This window comes from Salvelinus alpinus, chromosome 6, assembly GCF_045679555.1.
Source record: "Salvelinus alpinus chromosome 6, SLU_Salpinus.1, whole genome shotgun sequence".
NCBI classification, from domain to species: domain Eukaryota; kingdom Metazoa; phylum Chordata; class Actinopteri; order Salmoniformes; family Salmonidae; genus Salvelinus; species Salvelinus alpinus.
Genome location: NC_092091.1, coordinates 62,156,143 through 62,176,187, shown reverse-complemented (window position 1 = coordinate 62,176,187; position 20,045 = coordinate 62,156,143). Strand labels below are relative to the sequence as shown.

At 40.0% G+C, this 20,045-nt stretch overlaps 1 protein-coding gene across 2 annotated transcripts in view; it reads left to right on the top strand.

Moving 5' to 3' along the window:
* LOC139577645 (uncharacterized) overlaps positions 1–20,045 on the top strand; it is a 24,296-nt gene extending 4,251 nt beyond the window's left edge. The window contains exons 5-7 of one of the 2 annotated variants that reach the window (XM_071404788.1): positions 15,877–15,988; positions 16,736–16,857; positions 18,382–20,045. In XM_071404788.1, the coding sequence (XP_071260889.1) occupies positions 15,877–15,988; positions 16,736–16,857; positions 18,382–19,197 (1,050 nt within the window). In that variant the 3' untranslated portion in view covers positions 19,198–20,045. Of the gene's footprint in view, positions 1–15,876; positions 15,989–16,735; positions 18,132–18,381 lie in introns of those variants that run through there. The other variant, XM_071404789.1, reaches the window with a different exon arrangement.

The window sequence follows — 20,045 nt, the reverse complement described above, 5'->3', positions numbered from 1 at the left end:
GTGGGGTTTATTGTTGATGTACTCTTCTCATACTTTGTTTACTCGATATCTAGCAAACTCATTCAAAACCTTCGCTGTCCCGCTGTCTTAGCTGTGTTGACACTTGCGCACAGCCTATCCTTGCACCCACCGTCACAGCGGATTAATGAAATGCGTAGTTCGGAGAAAATAGTTACAAAAATAAATGTTTTTCAAACAACTAATGTTAAAATAAGAGCACAAAGTGTGAACCACCTAGCTTTGGAATAGTTACAATGTCTATTTCCCTGCCTTTGAGAGGAGCGGGCTAGTAGATACCCATAGACTTAGCAATTGCACTAAGCTAATTACAGTATATGCTACCTTCAACTTCCTTTAAACTGCATGCAGAGACATAAAAATGGTATCCATGAGTTTGTCTGACTGGGTAATTATGAAATCACCAAAGATACCAAAGTATCCATTTAACCAATTTACCAACTGGTGATTTCACCAGGCAGGCCAAAACTCCATCCCACCAAAACAGGCTGAAATTTCAGGTGGACTTTTTAAACAGCTTTGACCAATCAGGGTTGACCAATCAGATGACCTTGCAGTACAACTGGGCCAATGGCCAAATAACAAGTATCCTGCTCCAGACTCAATGTACAGACCAATGAAAACGTGGCACACGTAGCTCTGAGTTCAGGACTGACATTCCACAGATTCTAAACAGCTGTTTAACTGAAAACCAACTATTTCCATTGACAATTTCCTATTGACCATTAGTACTTTCGTCCTCTCATCCTCTGCGTTGTGTATTTATCTCCAAAATATTATTATAATCACCCAAAGCAAGGGGAGTGGCAGTGCTGTTCAAGAATACTATTAAGCACAAGTTAAAGTCTCAGTATGTTGAGCTCAACGGTCGGTTTATTTTCAAACATGTTATATTGGGCAATGCAGAAGTGCTTATTGGGAATATTTATGGGCTGCTGAGTGGAACAGCAGTCAAAGACATTGCATCTCAGTGCTAGAGGCGTCACTACAGACCTTGGTTCGATCCTGGGCTGTATCACAACCGGCTGTGATTGGGAGTCCCATAGGGACTTAACTGACTTGCCTAGTTAAATAAAGGTTAAATAATGAGGATATGACTTTGCTTTTTTTCTGATATTCAGTGTCGACTATACAATTTCCCAGAAATACCATGTATTATAGGAGGGGATTTTAATCAAACATTGAATGTGGAGTACAGATCAAGTAAGAAGGCCTTTCCAGCTACAAAATCTAGAATATTACTATTATATATGATCAATAACAATGGGCTTGTAGACATCTGGCGAATACTACATCCAGTAGACAGAGTATAAATTTTACTCTCCAGTCCCCAAGGTCTACTCCAGACTAGACTAGTTTTTTTGGTCCAATTTACAATCAGTGACAATAGATAACATTTTTATCTGATCACAGTCAGGTAAAGTTGGTTGTAGAAATAGAGGTAAACCTAGGGCTGTTGCGGTGACCGTATTACCGCCACACCGGCGGTCACGAGTCATGAAGGCAGTCAAATTCCACGTGACCGTTTAGTCGCGGTAATTAGTCTTCTCCAAGCTCTGATACTGCTGATGGTCATTATTAGCCTACCAAACTTGCTAACTGCCTGGTACTCAGCACTCTATTGTCCCTCTAATCACACTGAAATCAATGAAAATCTATTTGAAAATCTAATCAAACACTTCTTGAGCTCCCATGAGCTCATGTTGTGCAACATTTCAAAAGGCCATGCAATTGTGTGAGAAAATAGAGTGATGGCCTCTACTAACAATAGGAGGATCAGCTTTCTATAGGCTAGGCCTACTATATATATTTCTCAACTTTCCTAATATTAAGCACATTGCATATATTTACAACAGGAGTATAGCCTACCTGGCTGGCATGAAAATAAACCACGGGGGAAAGTGTCCTCCTTTCGGTATTTAAGTGTATAGATGACATGTATTATTTCCCGCTGACCCTATTTCAATACAGGTGCATAATAATGGTCCATTCTAAATAAAAACAAATTTCACACACATACTAAATAATATGTAAAGGCAAGATTAAATCAAGAATAGTCTGATGGGTGACAATATAAGCCTATCACTTGTGAATGATGCCCAGCATAAGAAACAATGCATTTTTTTGCAACTTTTTCAAATCAGTCACACACCTCATGTAGCCTAGCCCATAGGCCTATATGTTTCAATAAGGTTTGTATCACAACTAAAGTGGCCAAATAACTTCTTAGAATTTAGCACATTAATCCGCTTTACAAGGGGTGTAGAGCCTAACTGGCATACATAAGCAGTGCGTAAGTTTCAAGTTTGGGTTAGATAATTTTCACCATAAAAATGCACTTTATAATAAAAGCATCACATGCATAATTGCGTTTGCGATCACTTTTGATAATGGTGTTTTCCGCTAATGGAACATTTGCGCTTATAGCCTACTACCATGTGCGTATTGCAGCGCTTATAATGTGAAGAAATAGCCTAATAGTTTATCAATATTTTAAGCTAAACATTCTGATCTGTTGCGTCAGTCACATTGCATAAAAAAGTTTTTGGGATGCTAGTAGTTGTATTAATTTGAGATCTATCGCATCCCACAACTGTCCCAGACTGTTTGGAATATGTATTTCTCGCACAGAATAGAATAGGTCGACCTTTGTACTAGTAGATTGAATAGTGCTTTTGCTGTTCGGTAGGCCTACTCATATTGTTGGCTGACGAAAATTAAATGGACAGGTCTTCTAATATGTGACCCGTTTCAGAAACTAGGCGTATGTCATTTGTCACTACCTCACAGGAGAGCCGTTTGAATGTAGACTTTTTTTTAAATCAAAATGCGTTTTTAGGCAGAAATGCATTCTCTAACATGTGAACTTTCATGTGCCTTAATAACAAACTTGTATGCTGTCTGTAAATAAAAAATAAAATGGTTAAATTACAAACCTAGTTGGTTTAGCCAGAGAAAAAGACAGCAAATCATGGCTAGTGGGAAGGTTGCTAAAATAATGAGGGGGCTGGACATGCAGAGAGATTAGTTTCGATTGGTCTGCCATATAGCGCGCTTCTGTCTATTTGAGCTGGTCAGTATGTCTAGGTTATCCTGTCTAACGCTGCCTTTTTTTTTTTTATGGATCCCGTAGTAAAAATGCATAAACCTAATGTCAAGTTAAAGTGTACTGTTAACTAGCTAGCGTTAGCTGGCTCGCTAGCTAAAGTTATGTGTATGCTCTCTACTTTCTGGAGACCGAGTTTTGAAATCAGTGGAATTTGAGTATGATATCTAAGGAGATAGAGTAAACACCTGTCTCCGGATTACATCTTCAAACTAAGGGCAACCATGGCATCCGACAGGAGTCGCGTCCAACCATGATACTGGTAAGATAGTCAACAAAAATGGCCAGGCCTTATTTAATTTGGTAGCTCCTCTTTACCGCCGAATCCGGATACCTATAAAACTGCCGAATTTCACTACCCGCTTTCCCAAGGCCATAGCCTCAGGAAACATTTCAAAGCGAGAGAAAATGACTACCCCCATTCTCCTGGAAGAGAAAGTGTCAATTACTATACTAATATCATAATCAGCAACCCCAAAGGTTTTAACTACAAACAAAACATGATTATAATAATCCCACTGTACTCCCTCAAATCATGAATCGTTTGTTTTAATGTACCCCAAAGTTTATGTGCGCTTAATTTAGCATGCGCTACCCTTAGACATGGCAACATGTATCTCGCCACCGAGTCTAACAATTCCCTTCCATATCATATTATATGACTGGTCTCTCTTTTCCATAACCATGTAAAATTATCCTGGTATTGTTACTAGACCAATGTCCAACGGCATACGTAATAGCTGATTCGCCTTAGATTGTTTATGTTAAAACTTCTTATGGCTGCAATCCCGTTAACGGAATCTATATGACAACAGCCAGTGAAAGTGCAGGGCGCCAAATTCAAACAACAGAAATCTCATAATTAAAATTCCTCAAGCATACAAGTATTTCACACCATTTTAAAGATACACTTCTTGTTAATCCCACCACAGTGTCCGATTTCAAAAAGGCTTTACAGCGAAAGCACCACAAACGATTATGTTAGGTCACCGCAAAATCACAGAAAAACACAGCCATTTTTCCAGCCAAAGACAGGAGTCACAAATAGCAGAAAGTGATAAAATTAATCACTAACCTTTGATGATCTTCATCAGATGACACTCATAGGACTTCATGTTACACAATACATATATGTTTTGTTCGATAAAGTTCATATTTATATTCAAAAACCTCAGTTTACATTGGCGCCACGTTCAGAAATGCCTCCAAAATATCTGGAGAAATTGCAGAGAGCCACATTAAATAACAGAAATACTCATCATAAACTTTGATGAAAGATACATGTTTTACATAGAATTAAAGATACACTTGTTCTTAATCCAACCGCTGTGTCAGATTTCAAAAAAGCTGTACTGCAAAAGCACAATATTCAATAATCTGAGAACAGCGTTCAGCCACAAAAGGAAGCCATACAGATACCCGCCAAATTGTGCAGTCAACAAAACTCATAAATAGCATTATAAATCTTCACTTACCTTTGCTGATCTTCGTCGGAATGCACTCCCAGGACTCCCACTTCCACAAGAAATGTTCGTTTTGTTCGGTAATGTCCATCATTTATGTCCAAATAGCTATTTTTGTTAGCGTGTTTGGTAACAATTCCAAGGCCAGGAAGCGCGTTCACTAAAAGCAGACGAAATGTCAAAAAGTTCCGTAACAGTCAGTAGAAACATGTCAAACGATGTATTGAATCAATCTTTAGGATGTTTTTAACATAAATCTTCAATAATGTTCCAACCGGAGAATTCCGTTGTCTTCAGAAGTGCGATGGAACAGAGCTCGCTCTCATGTGAACGCGCATGGTCAGAGCATGGTCAGCTCATGATAGACCTTACTCATTCCCGTCTCCTTCGGCCCCACTTCACAGTAGAAGCATCACACAAGGTTCTACAGACTGTTGACATCTAGTGGAAGCCGTAGGAAGTGCAAACCGACCCATATCCCACTGTGTATTCGATAGGCGATGAGTTGAAAACCTACAAACCTCAGATTTCCCACTTCCTGGTTGGATTTTTTTCTCAGGTTTTTGCCTGCCATATGAGTTCTGTTATACTCACAGACATCATTCAAACAGTTTTAGAAACGTCAGAGTGTTTTCTCTCCAATAGTAATAATAATATTACGTTATTTTCCCTAATGTTTACTGACACCGGCCATATTCAACAGGCAATAGACAAAGCGAATTTACCAAGTACCCCATTTAACAATGTCCATTGAGAACGCACAACGACTAAAGTGGCTTGCGAAAGTATTCACCCCCCTTGGCATTTTTACTTTTTTATTTCCTTACAACCTGGAATTATAATATCTTTTTGGGGGGTTTGTATCATTTGATTTACACAACATGCCTACCACTTTGAAGATGCAAAATATATTTTTTTGTAAAGCAAACAAGAAATAAGACAAAAAAACTGAAAAACTTGAGCGTGCCTAACTATTCACCCCGCCAAAGTCAATACTTTGTAGAGCAACCTTTTGTAGTAATTACAGCTGCAAGTCTCTTGGGGTATGTCTCTATAAGCTTGGCACATCTAGCCACTGGGATATTTGCCCATTCTTCAAGGCAAAACTGCTCCAGCTCCTTCAAGTTGGAGGGGTTCTGCTGGTGTACAGCAATCTTTAAGTCATACCACAGATTCTCAATTTGACTGAGGTCTGGGCTTTGACTAGGCCATTCCAAGACATTTAAATGTTTCCCCTTAAACCACTCGAGTGTTGCTTTAGCAGTATGCTTTGGGTCATGCTGCTGTGGGGATGGTGTTCTCGAGGTGATGAGAAGTGTTGGGTTTGCGCCTGACACAGTGTTTTCCTTGATTGCCAAAAAGCTACATTTTAGTCTCATCTGACCAGAGTACCTTCTTCCATATGTTTGGGGAGTCTCCCACATGCCTTTTGGCGAACACCAAAAGTGTTTGCTTATTTCTTTCTTTAAGCAATGGCTTTTTTTCTGGCCACTCTTCCGTAAAGCCCAGCTCTGTGGAATGTATGGCTTAAATCTTCGCTGTGGAGCTTTGCAGCTCCTTCGGGGTTATCTTTGGTCTCTTTGTTGCCTCTCTGATTAATGCCCTCCTTGCCTGGTCCGTGATTTTTGGTGGGTGGCCCTCTCTTGGCAGGTTTGTTATAGTACCATATTCTTTCCATTTTTTAATAATGGATTTAATGGTGCTCCGTGGGATGTTCAAAGTTTGGGATATTTTTTATAACCCAACCCTGATCTGTACTTCTCCACAACTTTGTCCCTGATCTGTTTGGAGAGCTCCTTGGTCTTCATGGTGCCGCTTGCTTGGTGGTGCCCCTTGCTTAGTGGTGTTGCAGACTCTGGGGGCTTTCAGAACAGGTGTATATATACTGAGATCATGTGACACTTAGTCCACCTGTGTGCAATCTAACTAATTATGTGACTTCTAAAGGTAATTGGTTGCACCAGATCTTATTTAGGGGCTTCATAGCAAAGGGGGTGAATACATATGCACACACCACTTTTCTGGTTTTTATTTTTAAGATTTTATTTTTTTCATTTCACTTTTGACTATTTTGAGTATGTCCATTACATGAAATCCAAATAAAAATCCATTTAAATTACAGGTTGTAATGCAACAAAATAGGAAAAACGCCAAGGGTGATGAGTACTTTTGCAAGGTACCATATACCATTTAGCTAAGCTAAGAATGACGTGAATAGTCAAGTCAACAAACGCTGGGCAGTTGAATAGCATATAGTTAATATACTAGCTCGATGCAATGATATACTATGCAGTTCATAAAGATAGCGCAAGCAACAAATTTCATACTTAGTTAAAACAAATAATTTATATCTTAAGACCAATAAGCATACTACATACTCAAATGACTTCACAAATAGTACGGTTAGAGCGATTACGCTGATATAACGCTAATATCAATACACTGGTGTATTGAGCTAATGATTCTTCTTTTATATCATTGTGCCAAGTCATAATTGCATCCCTGAATTCTCTATTAGATTTCCTGTCAGCAGGGAAATGCTGCCAAATTCGATCCATGATTAGATTTTTTGATATTCGTGCCGAATTGGTAGAATGCTTGTGCGCTTCTAATAGTGCCTCTATAGCTTGGGAAAATAATTTATTCAATAAATATAGCATCTCATCTCTTACTGCGAAAAACACATTTTCAGGCCTTTTCTCTTTTTTTATTTATTTCACCTTTATTTAACCAGGTAGGCCAGTTGAGAACAAGTTCTCATTTACAAATGCGACCTGGCCAAGATAAAGCAAAGCAGTGCGACAAAAACAACAACAGAGTTACACAAACAAACGTACAGTCAATAACACAAAATAAAAAATAAAATAAAAATCTATGTACAGTGTGTGCAAATGTAGAAGAGTAGGGAGGTAGGCAATAAATAGACCCTAGAGGCGAAAATAATTACAATTTAGCATTAATACTGGAGTGATAGATGTGCAGATGATGATGTGCAAGTAGAGATACTGGGGTGCAAGAGGGTAAGTAATAATATGGGGATGAGGTAGTCAGGTGTGCTATTTACAGATTGGCTATGTACAGTGATCGGTAAGCTGCTCAGACAGCTGATGTTTAAAGTTAGAGAGGGAGATATAAGACTCCAGCTTCAGAGAATTTTGCAATTCGTTAGAGTCATTGGCAGCAGAGAACTGAAAGGAAAGGCGGCCAAAGGAAGTGTTGGCTTTGGGGATGACCAGTGCAATGTACCTGCTGGAGCGCGTGCTCCGGGTGAGTGTTGCTATGGTGACCAGTGAGCTGAGATAAGGCGGGGCTTTACCTAGCAAAGACTTATAGATGACCTGGAGCCAGTGGGTTTGGCGACGGATATGTAGTGAGGGCCAGCCAACGAGAGCATACAGGTCGCAGTGGTGGGTAGTATATGGGGCTTTGGTGATAAAACGGATGGCACTGTCATAGACTGCATCCAGTTTTCTGAGTAGAGTGTTGGGGGCTATTGTGTAAATGACATCGCCGAAGTCAAGGATCGGTAGGATAGTCAGTTTTACGAGGGTATGTTTGGCGGCATGAGTGAAGGAGGCTTTGTTGCGAAATAGGAAGCCGATTCTAGATTTAATTTTGGATTGGAGATACTTAATGTGAGTCTGGATGGAGAGTTTACAGTCTAACCAGACACCTAGGTATTTGCAGTTGTCCACATATTCTAGGTCAGAACCGTCCAGAGTAGTGATGCTATTTGGGCGGGCGGGTGCGGGCAGCAATCGGTTGAAGAGCATAGAGACTGCCAGAGGTCCGGACAACAGGCCCTCCGATTTGACACACTGAACTCTATCTGAGAAGTAGTTGGTGAACCAGGCGAGGCAGACATTTGCGAAGCCAAGGCTATTGAGTCTGCCGATAAGAATACAGTGATTGACAGAGTCGAAAGCCTTGGCCAGGTCGATGAAGACGGCTACACAGTATTGTCTTTCATCGATGGCGGTGTATTACCTGAAATGTATTACCTGACGGGAAAATCCCGTAAGCGTTTAGACAATCATATAATGTTTTAACCATATCTCTAACAAATGATCCATAAAGAGACCACTCTGAACCTACGTACATCTACGTATGGGTTGTTTAAGTTACATCATTATATTCCCAGTATTAATTGATCAAATCTTAAGTAATCGATTATACACACATGGTTATTTCTCATTCATTTTTCTTCTTCATATCTTCACAGAATCAATATATAACGTAGGAAATCGTAGGTACTCACATTAATTAATCACTCTGTTTCCAACGACTCATACATACACTCCCAGCGGAACCCAAAAATGTTACTTTCCCGGGCGCTGCCCTATGGGAATAATGCTCCACGGTTATTATAGAATAACATCTAGCACTTAATACCACCCCTTGATATTCTATGATGGGCAGTGTTGAACGGAACCCCAAGATAACGCTACATATCAAAACTTATTATCCAAAATGTAATATCAGCTTATTATACTATTTCTTATTATTCAAATTTAAGATTAACATTTATTTCTACCCTCACACACTATCATATCACATTCACAAACACAGTACACACAGGGGAAATGAGACAGACAAGAGGAAAACAGTTAGCGCTGTTTTTAGATTTCAAAACCTTGTCTATATAAACAGGGAAACCATACCATTATCAAAATATTGCCTAATTAGTGGTCCCACAACGAGGTATTGCATCCACACTGGGATGCCGCCTACTGCGATTACTATGGTATAGATTATTTTATGTCTATCCAAATGTGCAAAACTACCTACAGAGTACCTATGTCTCCTATCTAATTATGTAACACGGTCCCAAAAAATCAAACCTTACCTCGTATTTCCTAAGTATCAGGAATAACAAAACACTTACAATAACACAAAACAATAGTAACCCAGGGCATACCTGTTTACCTCATCAACAAAACATTTAATCAATTACATACAGTTTATAATTTGAACTTCAGCAAGCCAGATGCCCTCACAAGGCGTCACCTGCACTACAGTCCCTCATTCAACGAGCTTCACCAAGCCGAGTTCTCTCTCAAGATTACCCACGCTCTAGTCCTTCACTCCACATTAACCTGTGATCAACTCAGTATGACGGATCTGGACTTTTGGTTGCCTGCAACTGGCTAATTAACAAGGATACCTCACGGAAGTCCACTCTTATCAACTCAACTCAGTCCTGCTAGTTACCTCAGCTGTGGCCCTCTTAAGGAAGACCTTATTCTCAACAGGGGCCTAGCCATCACTTAATCAGTTGCCAGCCCAAGCTTCAAAAGACTCCTCTCAGTTAACTCAAAGGGAGAGAGAGAGTCCTAAGAACCTTACTCTATTTCATAAAACAACCATATGGTGCATAAACATAACATAATCTTGTAATTATGCTACCACAAAGTTGATCAACTTTCAAAGCAAAATTAAGTTCCCATTCTTCCTCAACTTTTGTAGCTCTGAGTCTCTACTTTTTTCAAATGTAAAAAACACAATTTCAAAATGTTCTACATAAGACCTATTTGAGCCGGTCGGTCACATATCTTTAATATGCATCTCGGAATTGGATAAGCACGCACGCAGTTGCATCCCTGATGTGTCGGTCTTAACTTGTAGCCTGTAAGAAAGACCCAATCACGTGATGGAGCGCGCCGCACTCAGGGAGAAGCGCACAACAACCACTGGCCGCAAAAGGCATGGATTTTTTTTAGGTGCATTACGGCCACACAAAGGGAGTGCCACCGTGAAATTCTAGGCATTATCAAGTGCTTGTCAAATTGTGAATGAGTGACTGATGTAGTGTGTACAGCCTGCGTAAAAAACTAAGCAGAGCTCATGCCTTTCAAGCAACTTTTTTCAAATTATCATTAGTCGCATCATGCAGCCTTACAATGAATAAAACAATCTAAACATATAGCCCAACATTTGTAGAACAACTAAATATACATTAATAACTCTAAATTAAGCATATATGAATACCTATTTCTTTGTTAACCGCTCAACACAGAATAGCCGCATGTGTGCACTCCCTCAAATCGAAAATATCCTTTATTCTGCGTTGTTCAATTGTATTCTTCATACTATAAAATAATGCCACAGCATTCTAAGCAAGTCTTGTCTGCTAAATGAACTAGTGTAGCCCACAGCCATTTGGCACAGCCAGATCAGGACAACTCAGATGCTATTCTGTTCTTCTGAAATAGACTACATTTTCTTTATATCATGTTTCTTTAGACCTGTCTAAAATAAACAATGGATTTATTGTGATGGTGCAGGCTATATTAAATGGTGTTATTAAACGTTTTAAAATGTAGATGTTCCTAAGGTCTGCATCAGTGGCTTGTAGGCTATGTGTGGAAGCCAGGAGATGGAAAGATTTGGGTTTGGTCCTTTGTTTATAAGATGGGTCTGCACTATATACAATAGCCCTAGAGCAGCAATTATAACAAATTGTTTATCTCCTTTATGTTGGAGAGGGGCAGAAGGCAGGGATGTCCAATGTCTCCATTGCTTTTTGTTTTAGCGTTAGAAATATTAGTAGAAGCCATAAGACGACAGAGTGATATTGAAGGTATTGTGGTGGGAAAGCATGAGCATCAACTGGCAATGTACACAGATGACATGTTGTTTGTTAGGAATCCTGAAACATCAATTACGGGGCATCTCAATTTGGTCAATGAATATACAGAGATTGCTGGCTTCAGAAAATTTTGGAAAAAATCAGAGGTACTACAATAAATAATCGATGCACTGAAGACCAAATTTCAGATTTCAATTTAGTTTGGGCACCATAAGGTCTGAATTATCTTGGTATTTTCCTATCATCAAATAATAAGTTCATGCTTGAAAAGAACTTGGAAGCAGACTTTGAGATGGTCCTCCCTCTTTTTGATGTTCTGAGCAAGAATTGAAATAATACAAATTACAGTGGCTCCAACAATCAATTTTAAACTAAGCATGCTGCCTCTCAATCTACCACAATCCTTCTTTAAGAAGATCAATTAAATGATCAGTCAAAAGTTGACACACCTACTCATTCCAGGGTTTTTCTTATTTTTAAAAAACTATTTTCTACATTGTAGAATAATAGTGAAGACATCAAAACTATGAAATAACACATATGGAATCATGTAGTAACCAAAAAAAGTGTTAAACAAATCAAAATATATTTGAGATTCTTGAAAGTAGCCACCCTTTGCCTTGAAGACAGCTTTGCCCACTCTTGGCATTCTCTCAACCGGCCTCATGAGGTAATCACCTTGAATGCATTTCATTGAACAGGTGTGCCTTGTTAAAAGTTAATTTGTGGAATTTCTTTCCTTAATGCGTTTGTGACACGGTTGGGGTGGTATACAGAAGATTTTGGTAAAAGACCAAGTCCATATTATGGCAAGAACAGCACAAATAAGAAAAGAGAAATGACAGTCCATCATTACTTTAACCTGTTTGGGAACAGGGGAAGCATTTTCACGTTTGGATGAAAAGCGTGCCCAGAGTAAACTGCCTGCTACTCAGGCCCAGAAGCTAATATATGCATATTATTAGTATATTTGGATAGACAACTCTGAAGTTTCTAATACTGTTTGAATTATGTCTGTGTATAACAGATTTCACATGGCAGGTGAAAACCTGAGAAAAATCCAACCCGGAAGTGGGAAATCTGAGGTTTGTAGTTTTTCAAGTCATTGCCTTTTGAATATACAGTGTCTATGGGGTCATATTGCACTTCCTAAGGCCTCCACTAGATGTCAACAGTCTTTAGAACCTTGTTTCAGGCGTCTACTATGAAGGGGGAGCGAATAAGAGCTCTTTGACTAAGGGGTCTGGCAGAATGCCATGAGCGCGAGCTGCATTCCTTTTCATTTCTAAAGACAAAGGAATTGTCCGGTTGAAACATTATTGAAGATTTATGATAAAAACATCCTAAAGATTGATTCTATACATCGTTTGACATGTTTCTACGAACTGTAATATAACTTTTTTGACTTTATCTGGACTTGCCTTGTGAATTTCGATTGGTGAACTAAACGCGCTAACAAAAAGGCGGTATTTGGACATAAAAATGAACTTTATCGAACAAAACAAACATTTATTGTGGAACTAGGATTCCTGGGAGTGCATTCTGATGAAGATCATCAAAGGTAAGTGAATATTTATAACGCTATTTCTGACTTTTACTGACTCCACAACATGGCGGGTATCTGTATGGCTTGTTTTTGTGGTTTAGTGCTGTACTCAGATTATTGCATGGTGTGCTTTTTCCGTAAAGCTTTTTTGAAATCTGACACAGCGGTTGCATTAAGGAGAAGTATATCTTTAATTCTATGCATAACACTTGTATCTTTTATCAAAGTTTATGATGAGTATTTCTGTAAATTGATGTGGTTCTCTGCAAATTCGCCGGATGTTTTCGAGGCACAACATTACTGAACATAACGCGCCATTGTAAACTGAGATTTTTGGATATAAATATGAACTTTATCAAACAAAACATACATGTATTGTGTAACATGAAGTCCTATGAGTGCCATTTTATCTATATTTCTGCTTTTTGTGACTGCTCTCTTTGGCTGGAAAAAGGCTGTATGTTTTTCTGTGACTAGGCGCTGACCTAACATAATCGAATGGTGTGCTTTCGCTGTACAGCCTTTTTGAAAATCGGACACAATGGCTAGATTAACAAGAAGTTAAGCTTTAATTTGGTGTATTGCACTTGTGAATGTATTTAAGTTAAATATTTAAAAATATATATTTTTGAATTTCGCGCTCTGCCATTTCAGCAAATGTTGTCGAGGAGTTCCGCTAGCGGAACCCCTAGCCTTAAGAAGTTTTAAGACATGAAGGTCAGTCAAGAACTTTGAAAGTTTCTTCAAGTGCAGTTGTAAAAACCACCAAGCGCTATGATGAAACTGGCTGTCATGAGGACCGCCACAGGAAAGGAAGACCCAGAGTTACCTTCAAAGTAGCAACCCTTCTCCTTGGTGACAGCTTTGCACGCTCTTAGCATTCTCTCAACCAGCTTCATGAGTAATGCTTTTCCAACAGTCTTGAAGGAGTTCCCACATATGCTGAGCACAGGCAGTCAAGCCGACAGATAAACAATTACATTTAAACATAATTTGAATGAATTGTAAAGTTTCATAAAAGATGTCCATTCCAAAAACCACCTGGCATCCAGGGTGTAAAAATAATTCTTAAATGAAAAAAACAAGGGGACTACACCTTCCTTTAAGGGAAAAATGGGGTGAAGATTATAAAATACAATAAATGTAATGGAAAAAGGTGTCGACACTGTTTTAGAACGCAAAGACATTCTAAAACACATAGTTTAGCATAATATAAATCAACTGAACTAAAATGAACAAGGCAAAAATGACAACTGACAGCAAATATTGGAGATGTAAATCAGATGATGCTGGGCTTTGAAGCTACTGTCTTAGAGTGAACAAAAACAGGGAAATGTCATTTGTAATTAACACCAAACGTGTATTGATACCAAATCATTATACCAATCAATAAAATATAATTCATACAAATCATGTAAACAATGAGAAACTGAACTGCTGGCATTTCTTTCTCTGTGACTGCAAATGTATCATTATTCATACTATCAATTACCTATTTATTTGTTTTTGAAATTTTGTTGCAGCCCTCCCATATATGCAACATTATTGTTTATTTATTTTTGGGGATGAATTCATATGATATGCAAAGAAAAGAAAGTATAGAGATTTAGGTTTCAAGCTTATTTCCTGCAATTCTACACATTTTGTCATGGGGTGCAAAGAAAATGTTGCAGTTTTAAAGCTAATTTTGTATTAATTCTACACAATTCTCTCCACCAACAAGAGTGGTGTGAACAGTTTGTCATGAACAGTGCTTGTGCCTATAGAAATAGACGTGACGCGTACGGCGGATGTTCCCCAAAGCTGGAATGCGGGCCCCCGAGTCAAAAAGTTTCAGAACCCCTGGTCTACTGGCTCCGCTGATTCAGCCTCCCTCTGTGCTCACTAAGCATCCAACTGTGCATGTTCTTCCTCAGTAAATTCAGGCTCAAATAAACAAGTCTCTGAATAAAAATTGTCTTCTACCTCCAAGTCCGACATGATTTATCAAATATTATGATGATTTGCCAATTAGCAAGCTAGCTACTTTAGCTACTAGAGTACGCAACAGCTGGCTGCCTCCCAGGAGTTTTGTTTACAAAACCACGTCAAGTCTCAAAGGAAGAGAGAGCAGGCAGAACCCAAAGTAGTCCGTAAATCAGGAAGTTGAAAGAATCTAGTTTCTTACGATTATCAGTAATTTTAACAAATGTATAAATATTGATTACTATGTAAGACAAATTACCAACCACCCAGCTATGGAGAAGTTAGGTCTATTTCCCTGCTTTTGAGAGGAGCTGGCTAGCAGATACCCATAGATTACCAGCAATTGCTCTAAACTAACGATATGCTTCCTTCAAATTCCACGCAGAGACACATCAATGAGTTCGTCTGACTCTGGTTAAGAAATTCCCAAATACCTACTATCCCTTTAATAGACCAATAAGAAACAGAGTTCCAAACCTCTCTACCAATAACAGCTAGTTTTCAGTTTTCCCCTACCCACTCAGACCACTCCCAGACAGTCCTAGCTAAATTATTGCTTGAGAAATTGCTCTTTGCTAAGAAGCTATTTAATTGAAAACAATCACAGTAAGGTACTTAATTGTTACCCAGAAATACTTTTATATTGAGATAAAAACAGCTGCATTGGACCTTTAAGTCTGGGACCATGACTTTGAATTATCAAACCATTAAAAGGGTTTGTTTGGGATTTTGGCAATTAAGCTCTTTATCTACTTCCCCAGAGACCGATGAAGTCGTGGAAACCATTTTTACATCTCTGTATGTAGGAAGTTAGAGGTAATTTTGCAAGCCAGTGCTAACTAGCTCAGCTTAAACACTGGAAGTATTTGGGTACACCTAGCATGCTAGGTGTACCCAAAGACCTCCATTCTTTGCCCTGAACTAGTTAGCATTGGCTCTGCAAATTACCTCAAACTGCCTGCATACTAGACGCAGAGACATAATAATGGTATACACCAGTTCATCTGACTCTAGGGAAGTAGATAAGGGCTTCATTCCCAAAATCCCTAACTATCCTTTTAAAGAGTGTCAAGTAAGCAAATCACCTAACATGTTTGCATAGTACTCATAGCAATCCCTCATTGCCCTCAGAAGATGCTCCATAGCAGGGTTCTTGATCCAACATCCTCTCACTCTGTATCTCTTACAGTCAGTAGACATGGAGGATGGGAAGCCTGATCTGCTGCTGGTCAAAGAGGAGACGATAGAAGATGGACCAGAGAGCATTGACCTGCTGAGTGGACTAAAGATGGGGGAGCAAGGTAAGGGAGACATAGATATACTTCAATGGGAATGGTGATGCATCTACATAAAATGAAATCAATAAAACTGAGTATACCAAACATTAGGAACACCTTCCTAATATTGAGTTGCACCCCCCCACACTTTTACCCTCAGAACTGCCTCAATTCATCAGGGTATGGACTCCACAAAGTGTCGAAATCGTTCCACAGGGATGCTGTCCCATGTTGACTCCAATGCTTTCCACAGTTGTGTCAAGTTGGCTGGATGTCCTTTGGTTGGTGGACCATTGTTGATACATACGGGAAACTGTTGAGGGTGAAAAAACCCAGCAGCGTTGCAGTTTTTGACAAACCGTTGAAAAGGCACTTACATTTTTGTCTTGCCCATTCACCGTCTGAATTCACCTCTTATTTAACCTGTCTCCTCCCCTTCATTTACAATGATTGAAGTGGATTTAACAAGTGACATCAATAAGGGATCATAGTTTTCACCTGGTCAGTCAATGTCATGAAAAGAGCAGGTTTTCTTAATGTTTGCATACTCAGTGTATGTTTATAACTCAAATCAAATGTATTTATATAGCCCTTCTTACATCAGCTGATATATCAAAGTGCTGTACAGAAACCCAGACTAAAACCCCAAACAGCAAGCAATGCAGGTGTAGAAGCACATAATGTATAAACTTGATGATTTAATTGACTTAAACTCCATATGTAGAGTTCTCTGCATGTTTGTAAAGTCTATTTTGTAACCTTTTCCTGCAGGTGATTGGCTGGAGGATAACAGAGGAGACTGGGTGGCTATCTTGGATACCCAGACTGCTGCAGCCATGGGCCCAGGGGACAACATCACTGAGCAGGCCAGGACCAGAGGCGAGATAGTGGAGGTCAGTGGATGGGACAGCGTCCTCAACTCTGGGCTGGGGAACAACACTGTTAACCACAACCAGAAACAGAGAGTCGAACACAAAACAACATCCAAACTTAGTCTCCATGACAACAGACTGGATGAAACCAGGACGAGGTGTAGATTTGGTCTGCAGGGACAGGGAGGTGTCCATATGAGAACAGACACAGACTCGGCTAGCAATGCTCCGTCCTGCTCCTATAGTTGTGATTCAGAGAGACTGATGGTGCCTCAGGTTAACCCCCTAACAGATGCTGCCGTCAGCCTGCCTTCTATAGGATCTATCAACTGGAACATGGACCCTGCGACAACACAGACACTCCCTGGCCTTCATCTTCCTCACACTCCTCTAATGTTAAACCAGACCTCAGACAATGCCGGTGCCTCAACAATAAATGGCTACACAAGCCCATTGACAAATGACAGTAGTAGAGACAGAATCAGTAAAGGTGTCAGCGCCAAAGAGAAGCGCTTCCAGTGTTCGTTCTGTAGGAAAGCCTTCAGTTTCCCCAAACAGGTGGAAATCCACCAGAGGATGCACACGGGGGAGAAACCGTTCGGCTGCCACCTGTGCCGGGCCAGTTTTTCTCAATCGTCCAGCCTGAATAGGCACCAGAGAGTCCATACAGGGGAGAAACCCTATAGCTGCCCCCAGTGTGAGAAGAGGTTCTCCCGCCAGCACCAGCTGAAGGTGCACCTGAAGGTCCACACGGGAGAGAGGCCATTTGCCTGTACGCACTGCGGGAAGAGGTTCTTAGAGAGGAGCTACCTCAGGATACACCAGCAGAAAATGCACATGGCCCATGTATAGAGTATAGTGGTGACATGTAATGTAGTGCTAGTTAGTTTGTTAGTAGTTAATTTGTATAGAGTATAGTGACATGTAATGTAGTTAATTATATTGTTTTTATATGTAGTGTGGAACTGGATGAGGTTAACTGAGGAGATCATGAGTATGATGAGGCAGAGTAGATGATATGGTGATGGTGTCTAAAAATGCTTCACTGATGAGTGACAACCTTGTCCTGTTGTTTGATCTGGTGTTTCATAATGAGTGCCTTAATTAATGTTTACTTGACATAAAGTAGTGAAGATGTGTATAATGTAATGTTGAACCTTTTCCAAAGTATTCTAGTTACCATAGTGAGAAGTTATTCTACTTGTCACGTATCATTTTGTGTAATAAAAGTACTGTACTTCACGTTATGTGAGTGTATGACCATCTTGTTGAAATTAAATACAACATTGACTCTGTGCTGACTGACTTGGTTATTTTTATATCATTTCAGGGACTGAGTTTCCCTTGTCACAGTCGAACCAACACATATGGATATTATTTATAATAAACTCCAATGGCTCCATATTTTTGGGTACTTGAATCACAGTGTTAGAGATGGGCTTGACTGTGGCTAACATTTGATAATATCATGTCATGTTTCTGTTTGTACAGCAAATAATTACTTCTATAAACCTGTATATTATCTTCTGTACAATGTGTTTACAGTCTGCAGTCCATGAGGACCTGCTGATAACTGGTGTTCCTGGCGGGAGAGACCGGACCCTTGAGGCGGCTGTTCACAAACCCTGGCCCCGGATCAGAACACTGGATCAGGAGCCGTCGCTCTTCCTTCCTGAGTCGCAACTAGGACCGAACCACGAGGGACAGAGACTCCACCACCACACAAAACACAACCAGTGGACAGGGGGACTGAACAACCTCAATCCTGGTGGTCATCAGAGAGACAGAGGCTCCAGTCAGGGATCCAGTCTGCAGCCCAGACCCTTCTCTTCACAGTCTCAGTGCAGGGATGGAGCAGGGCCTGGGACAGATAGAGATAGACCCTCCTGTTCCTATGATACAAACACCACAGTATCCATGATGAACAGAGCAGGTCAGCCTGGGCTTCAACCTTCACAGAGAGTGGTGGGAGATCCCCCTGGGCCTGGGTCTAGCCTTCCGCAGCTGCTTCATTGTTACCCCACGAATACAGACAGGGGCAGTATGGGCAGTCACCACAACAGGTACCTAGCCTATAACACAGCACACAATCCCAACAACACCCTAACAATGGCTCCATCTCATGGAGGGCTCTCTGGTGACATTGGGTCAAAACGTGGGAGCCCGAGCATTGGGACCGACGCCGACAAGCCATACGCCTGCCCTACGTGTGGGAAGCGATTCGCTAAGGCGAAATATGTGAAGCAGCACCAGACCGTTCACACCAAGGACAGCTTCAAGTGCAAACTATGTTACAAGAGCTTCTCCTTCCTAAGTAGCCTTATCAGACATAGGAATGTCCACAACAGGGAGAAGTCATAGCTTGATATGTATACGAGGGATGTCTGGGAACTCGTTTTTTATTTTGATCCCTCAGTTGAGCATCTGGATATGCTCACATTCTCACATGATACAGACTTGTTTGGTGTGCTGGCATAGCCAAAACACTGTCATGTTATTGAAGAGTAAGACTATATTTCCCCTCTGAATGTGTTTTTTCTTATGTTCTATTCATAAAATACACTTTTTTTTATAACAAGTCAGGTGAGATGACCCTGAGGTCATGCTTTCATTGGGGAAGAGGTCCAAAAACAACCCATTACTGTGTCCCTTTCCCCTATTGCCCTCCCATGGCACTGGGTAGTAGGTAGGAGTTCTCCTTAATCAGATATTTTTCATCTCTCATATCTGTTATAGCTGTAGCAAACATTGCCACTCAATAATTGACTTACTCAGACACTGTTGGCTATATTTATACTGATGTACGTCAAAACATTCTCAAGTCAGGTCCCACTTAACTGTTTCTGTTAAGAAAAACCCCAGAGTTCACAAGCTTATCTATCATCAATGGTATGGGATCTTTACAAACAGTCCTTGGCCTCAAGCTGTTTGCAGTAAATGGCCTGAAGGCTCCAGGTCTTGTGATGACGGGTGAAATATTAAACATGAACGAATGAAACCCTGTATTTGATATTACAGACTGACTGTTCTCTACAAACTGGAGTGTACATCATTTTAACTCTTTGTTAAATTGTCATTTGAAACAGGCTTGTGTAAATACCTGTTTTAAGAGAGAGAGTAAAAAATAGGCTAGAACAAGTATAGTTTAATATTTACCTTTCCTGATGTGATGTTGATGGAATAAAGTAATTCCATGATTTTCTACTCTA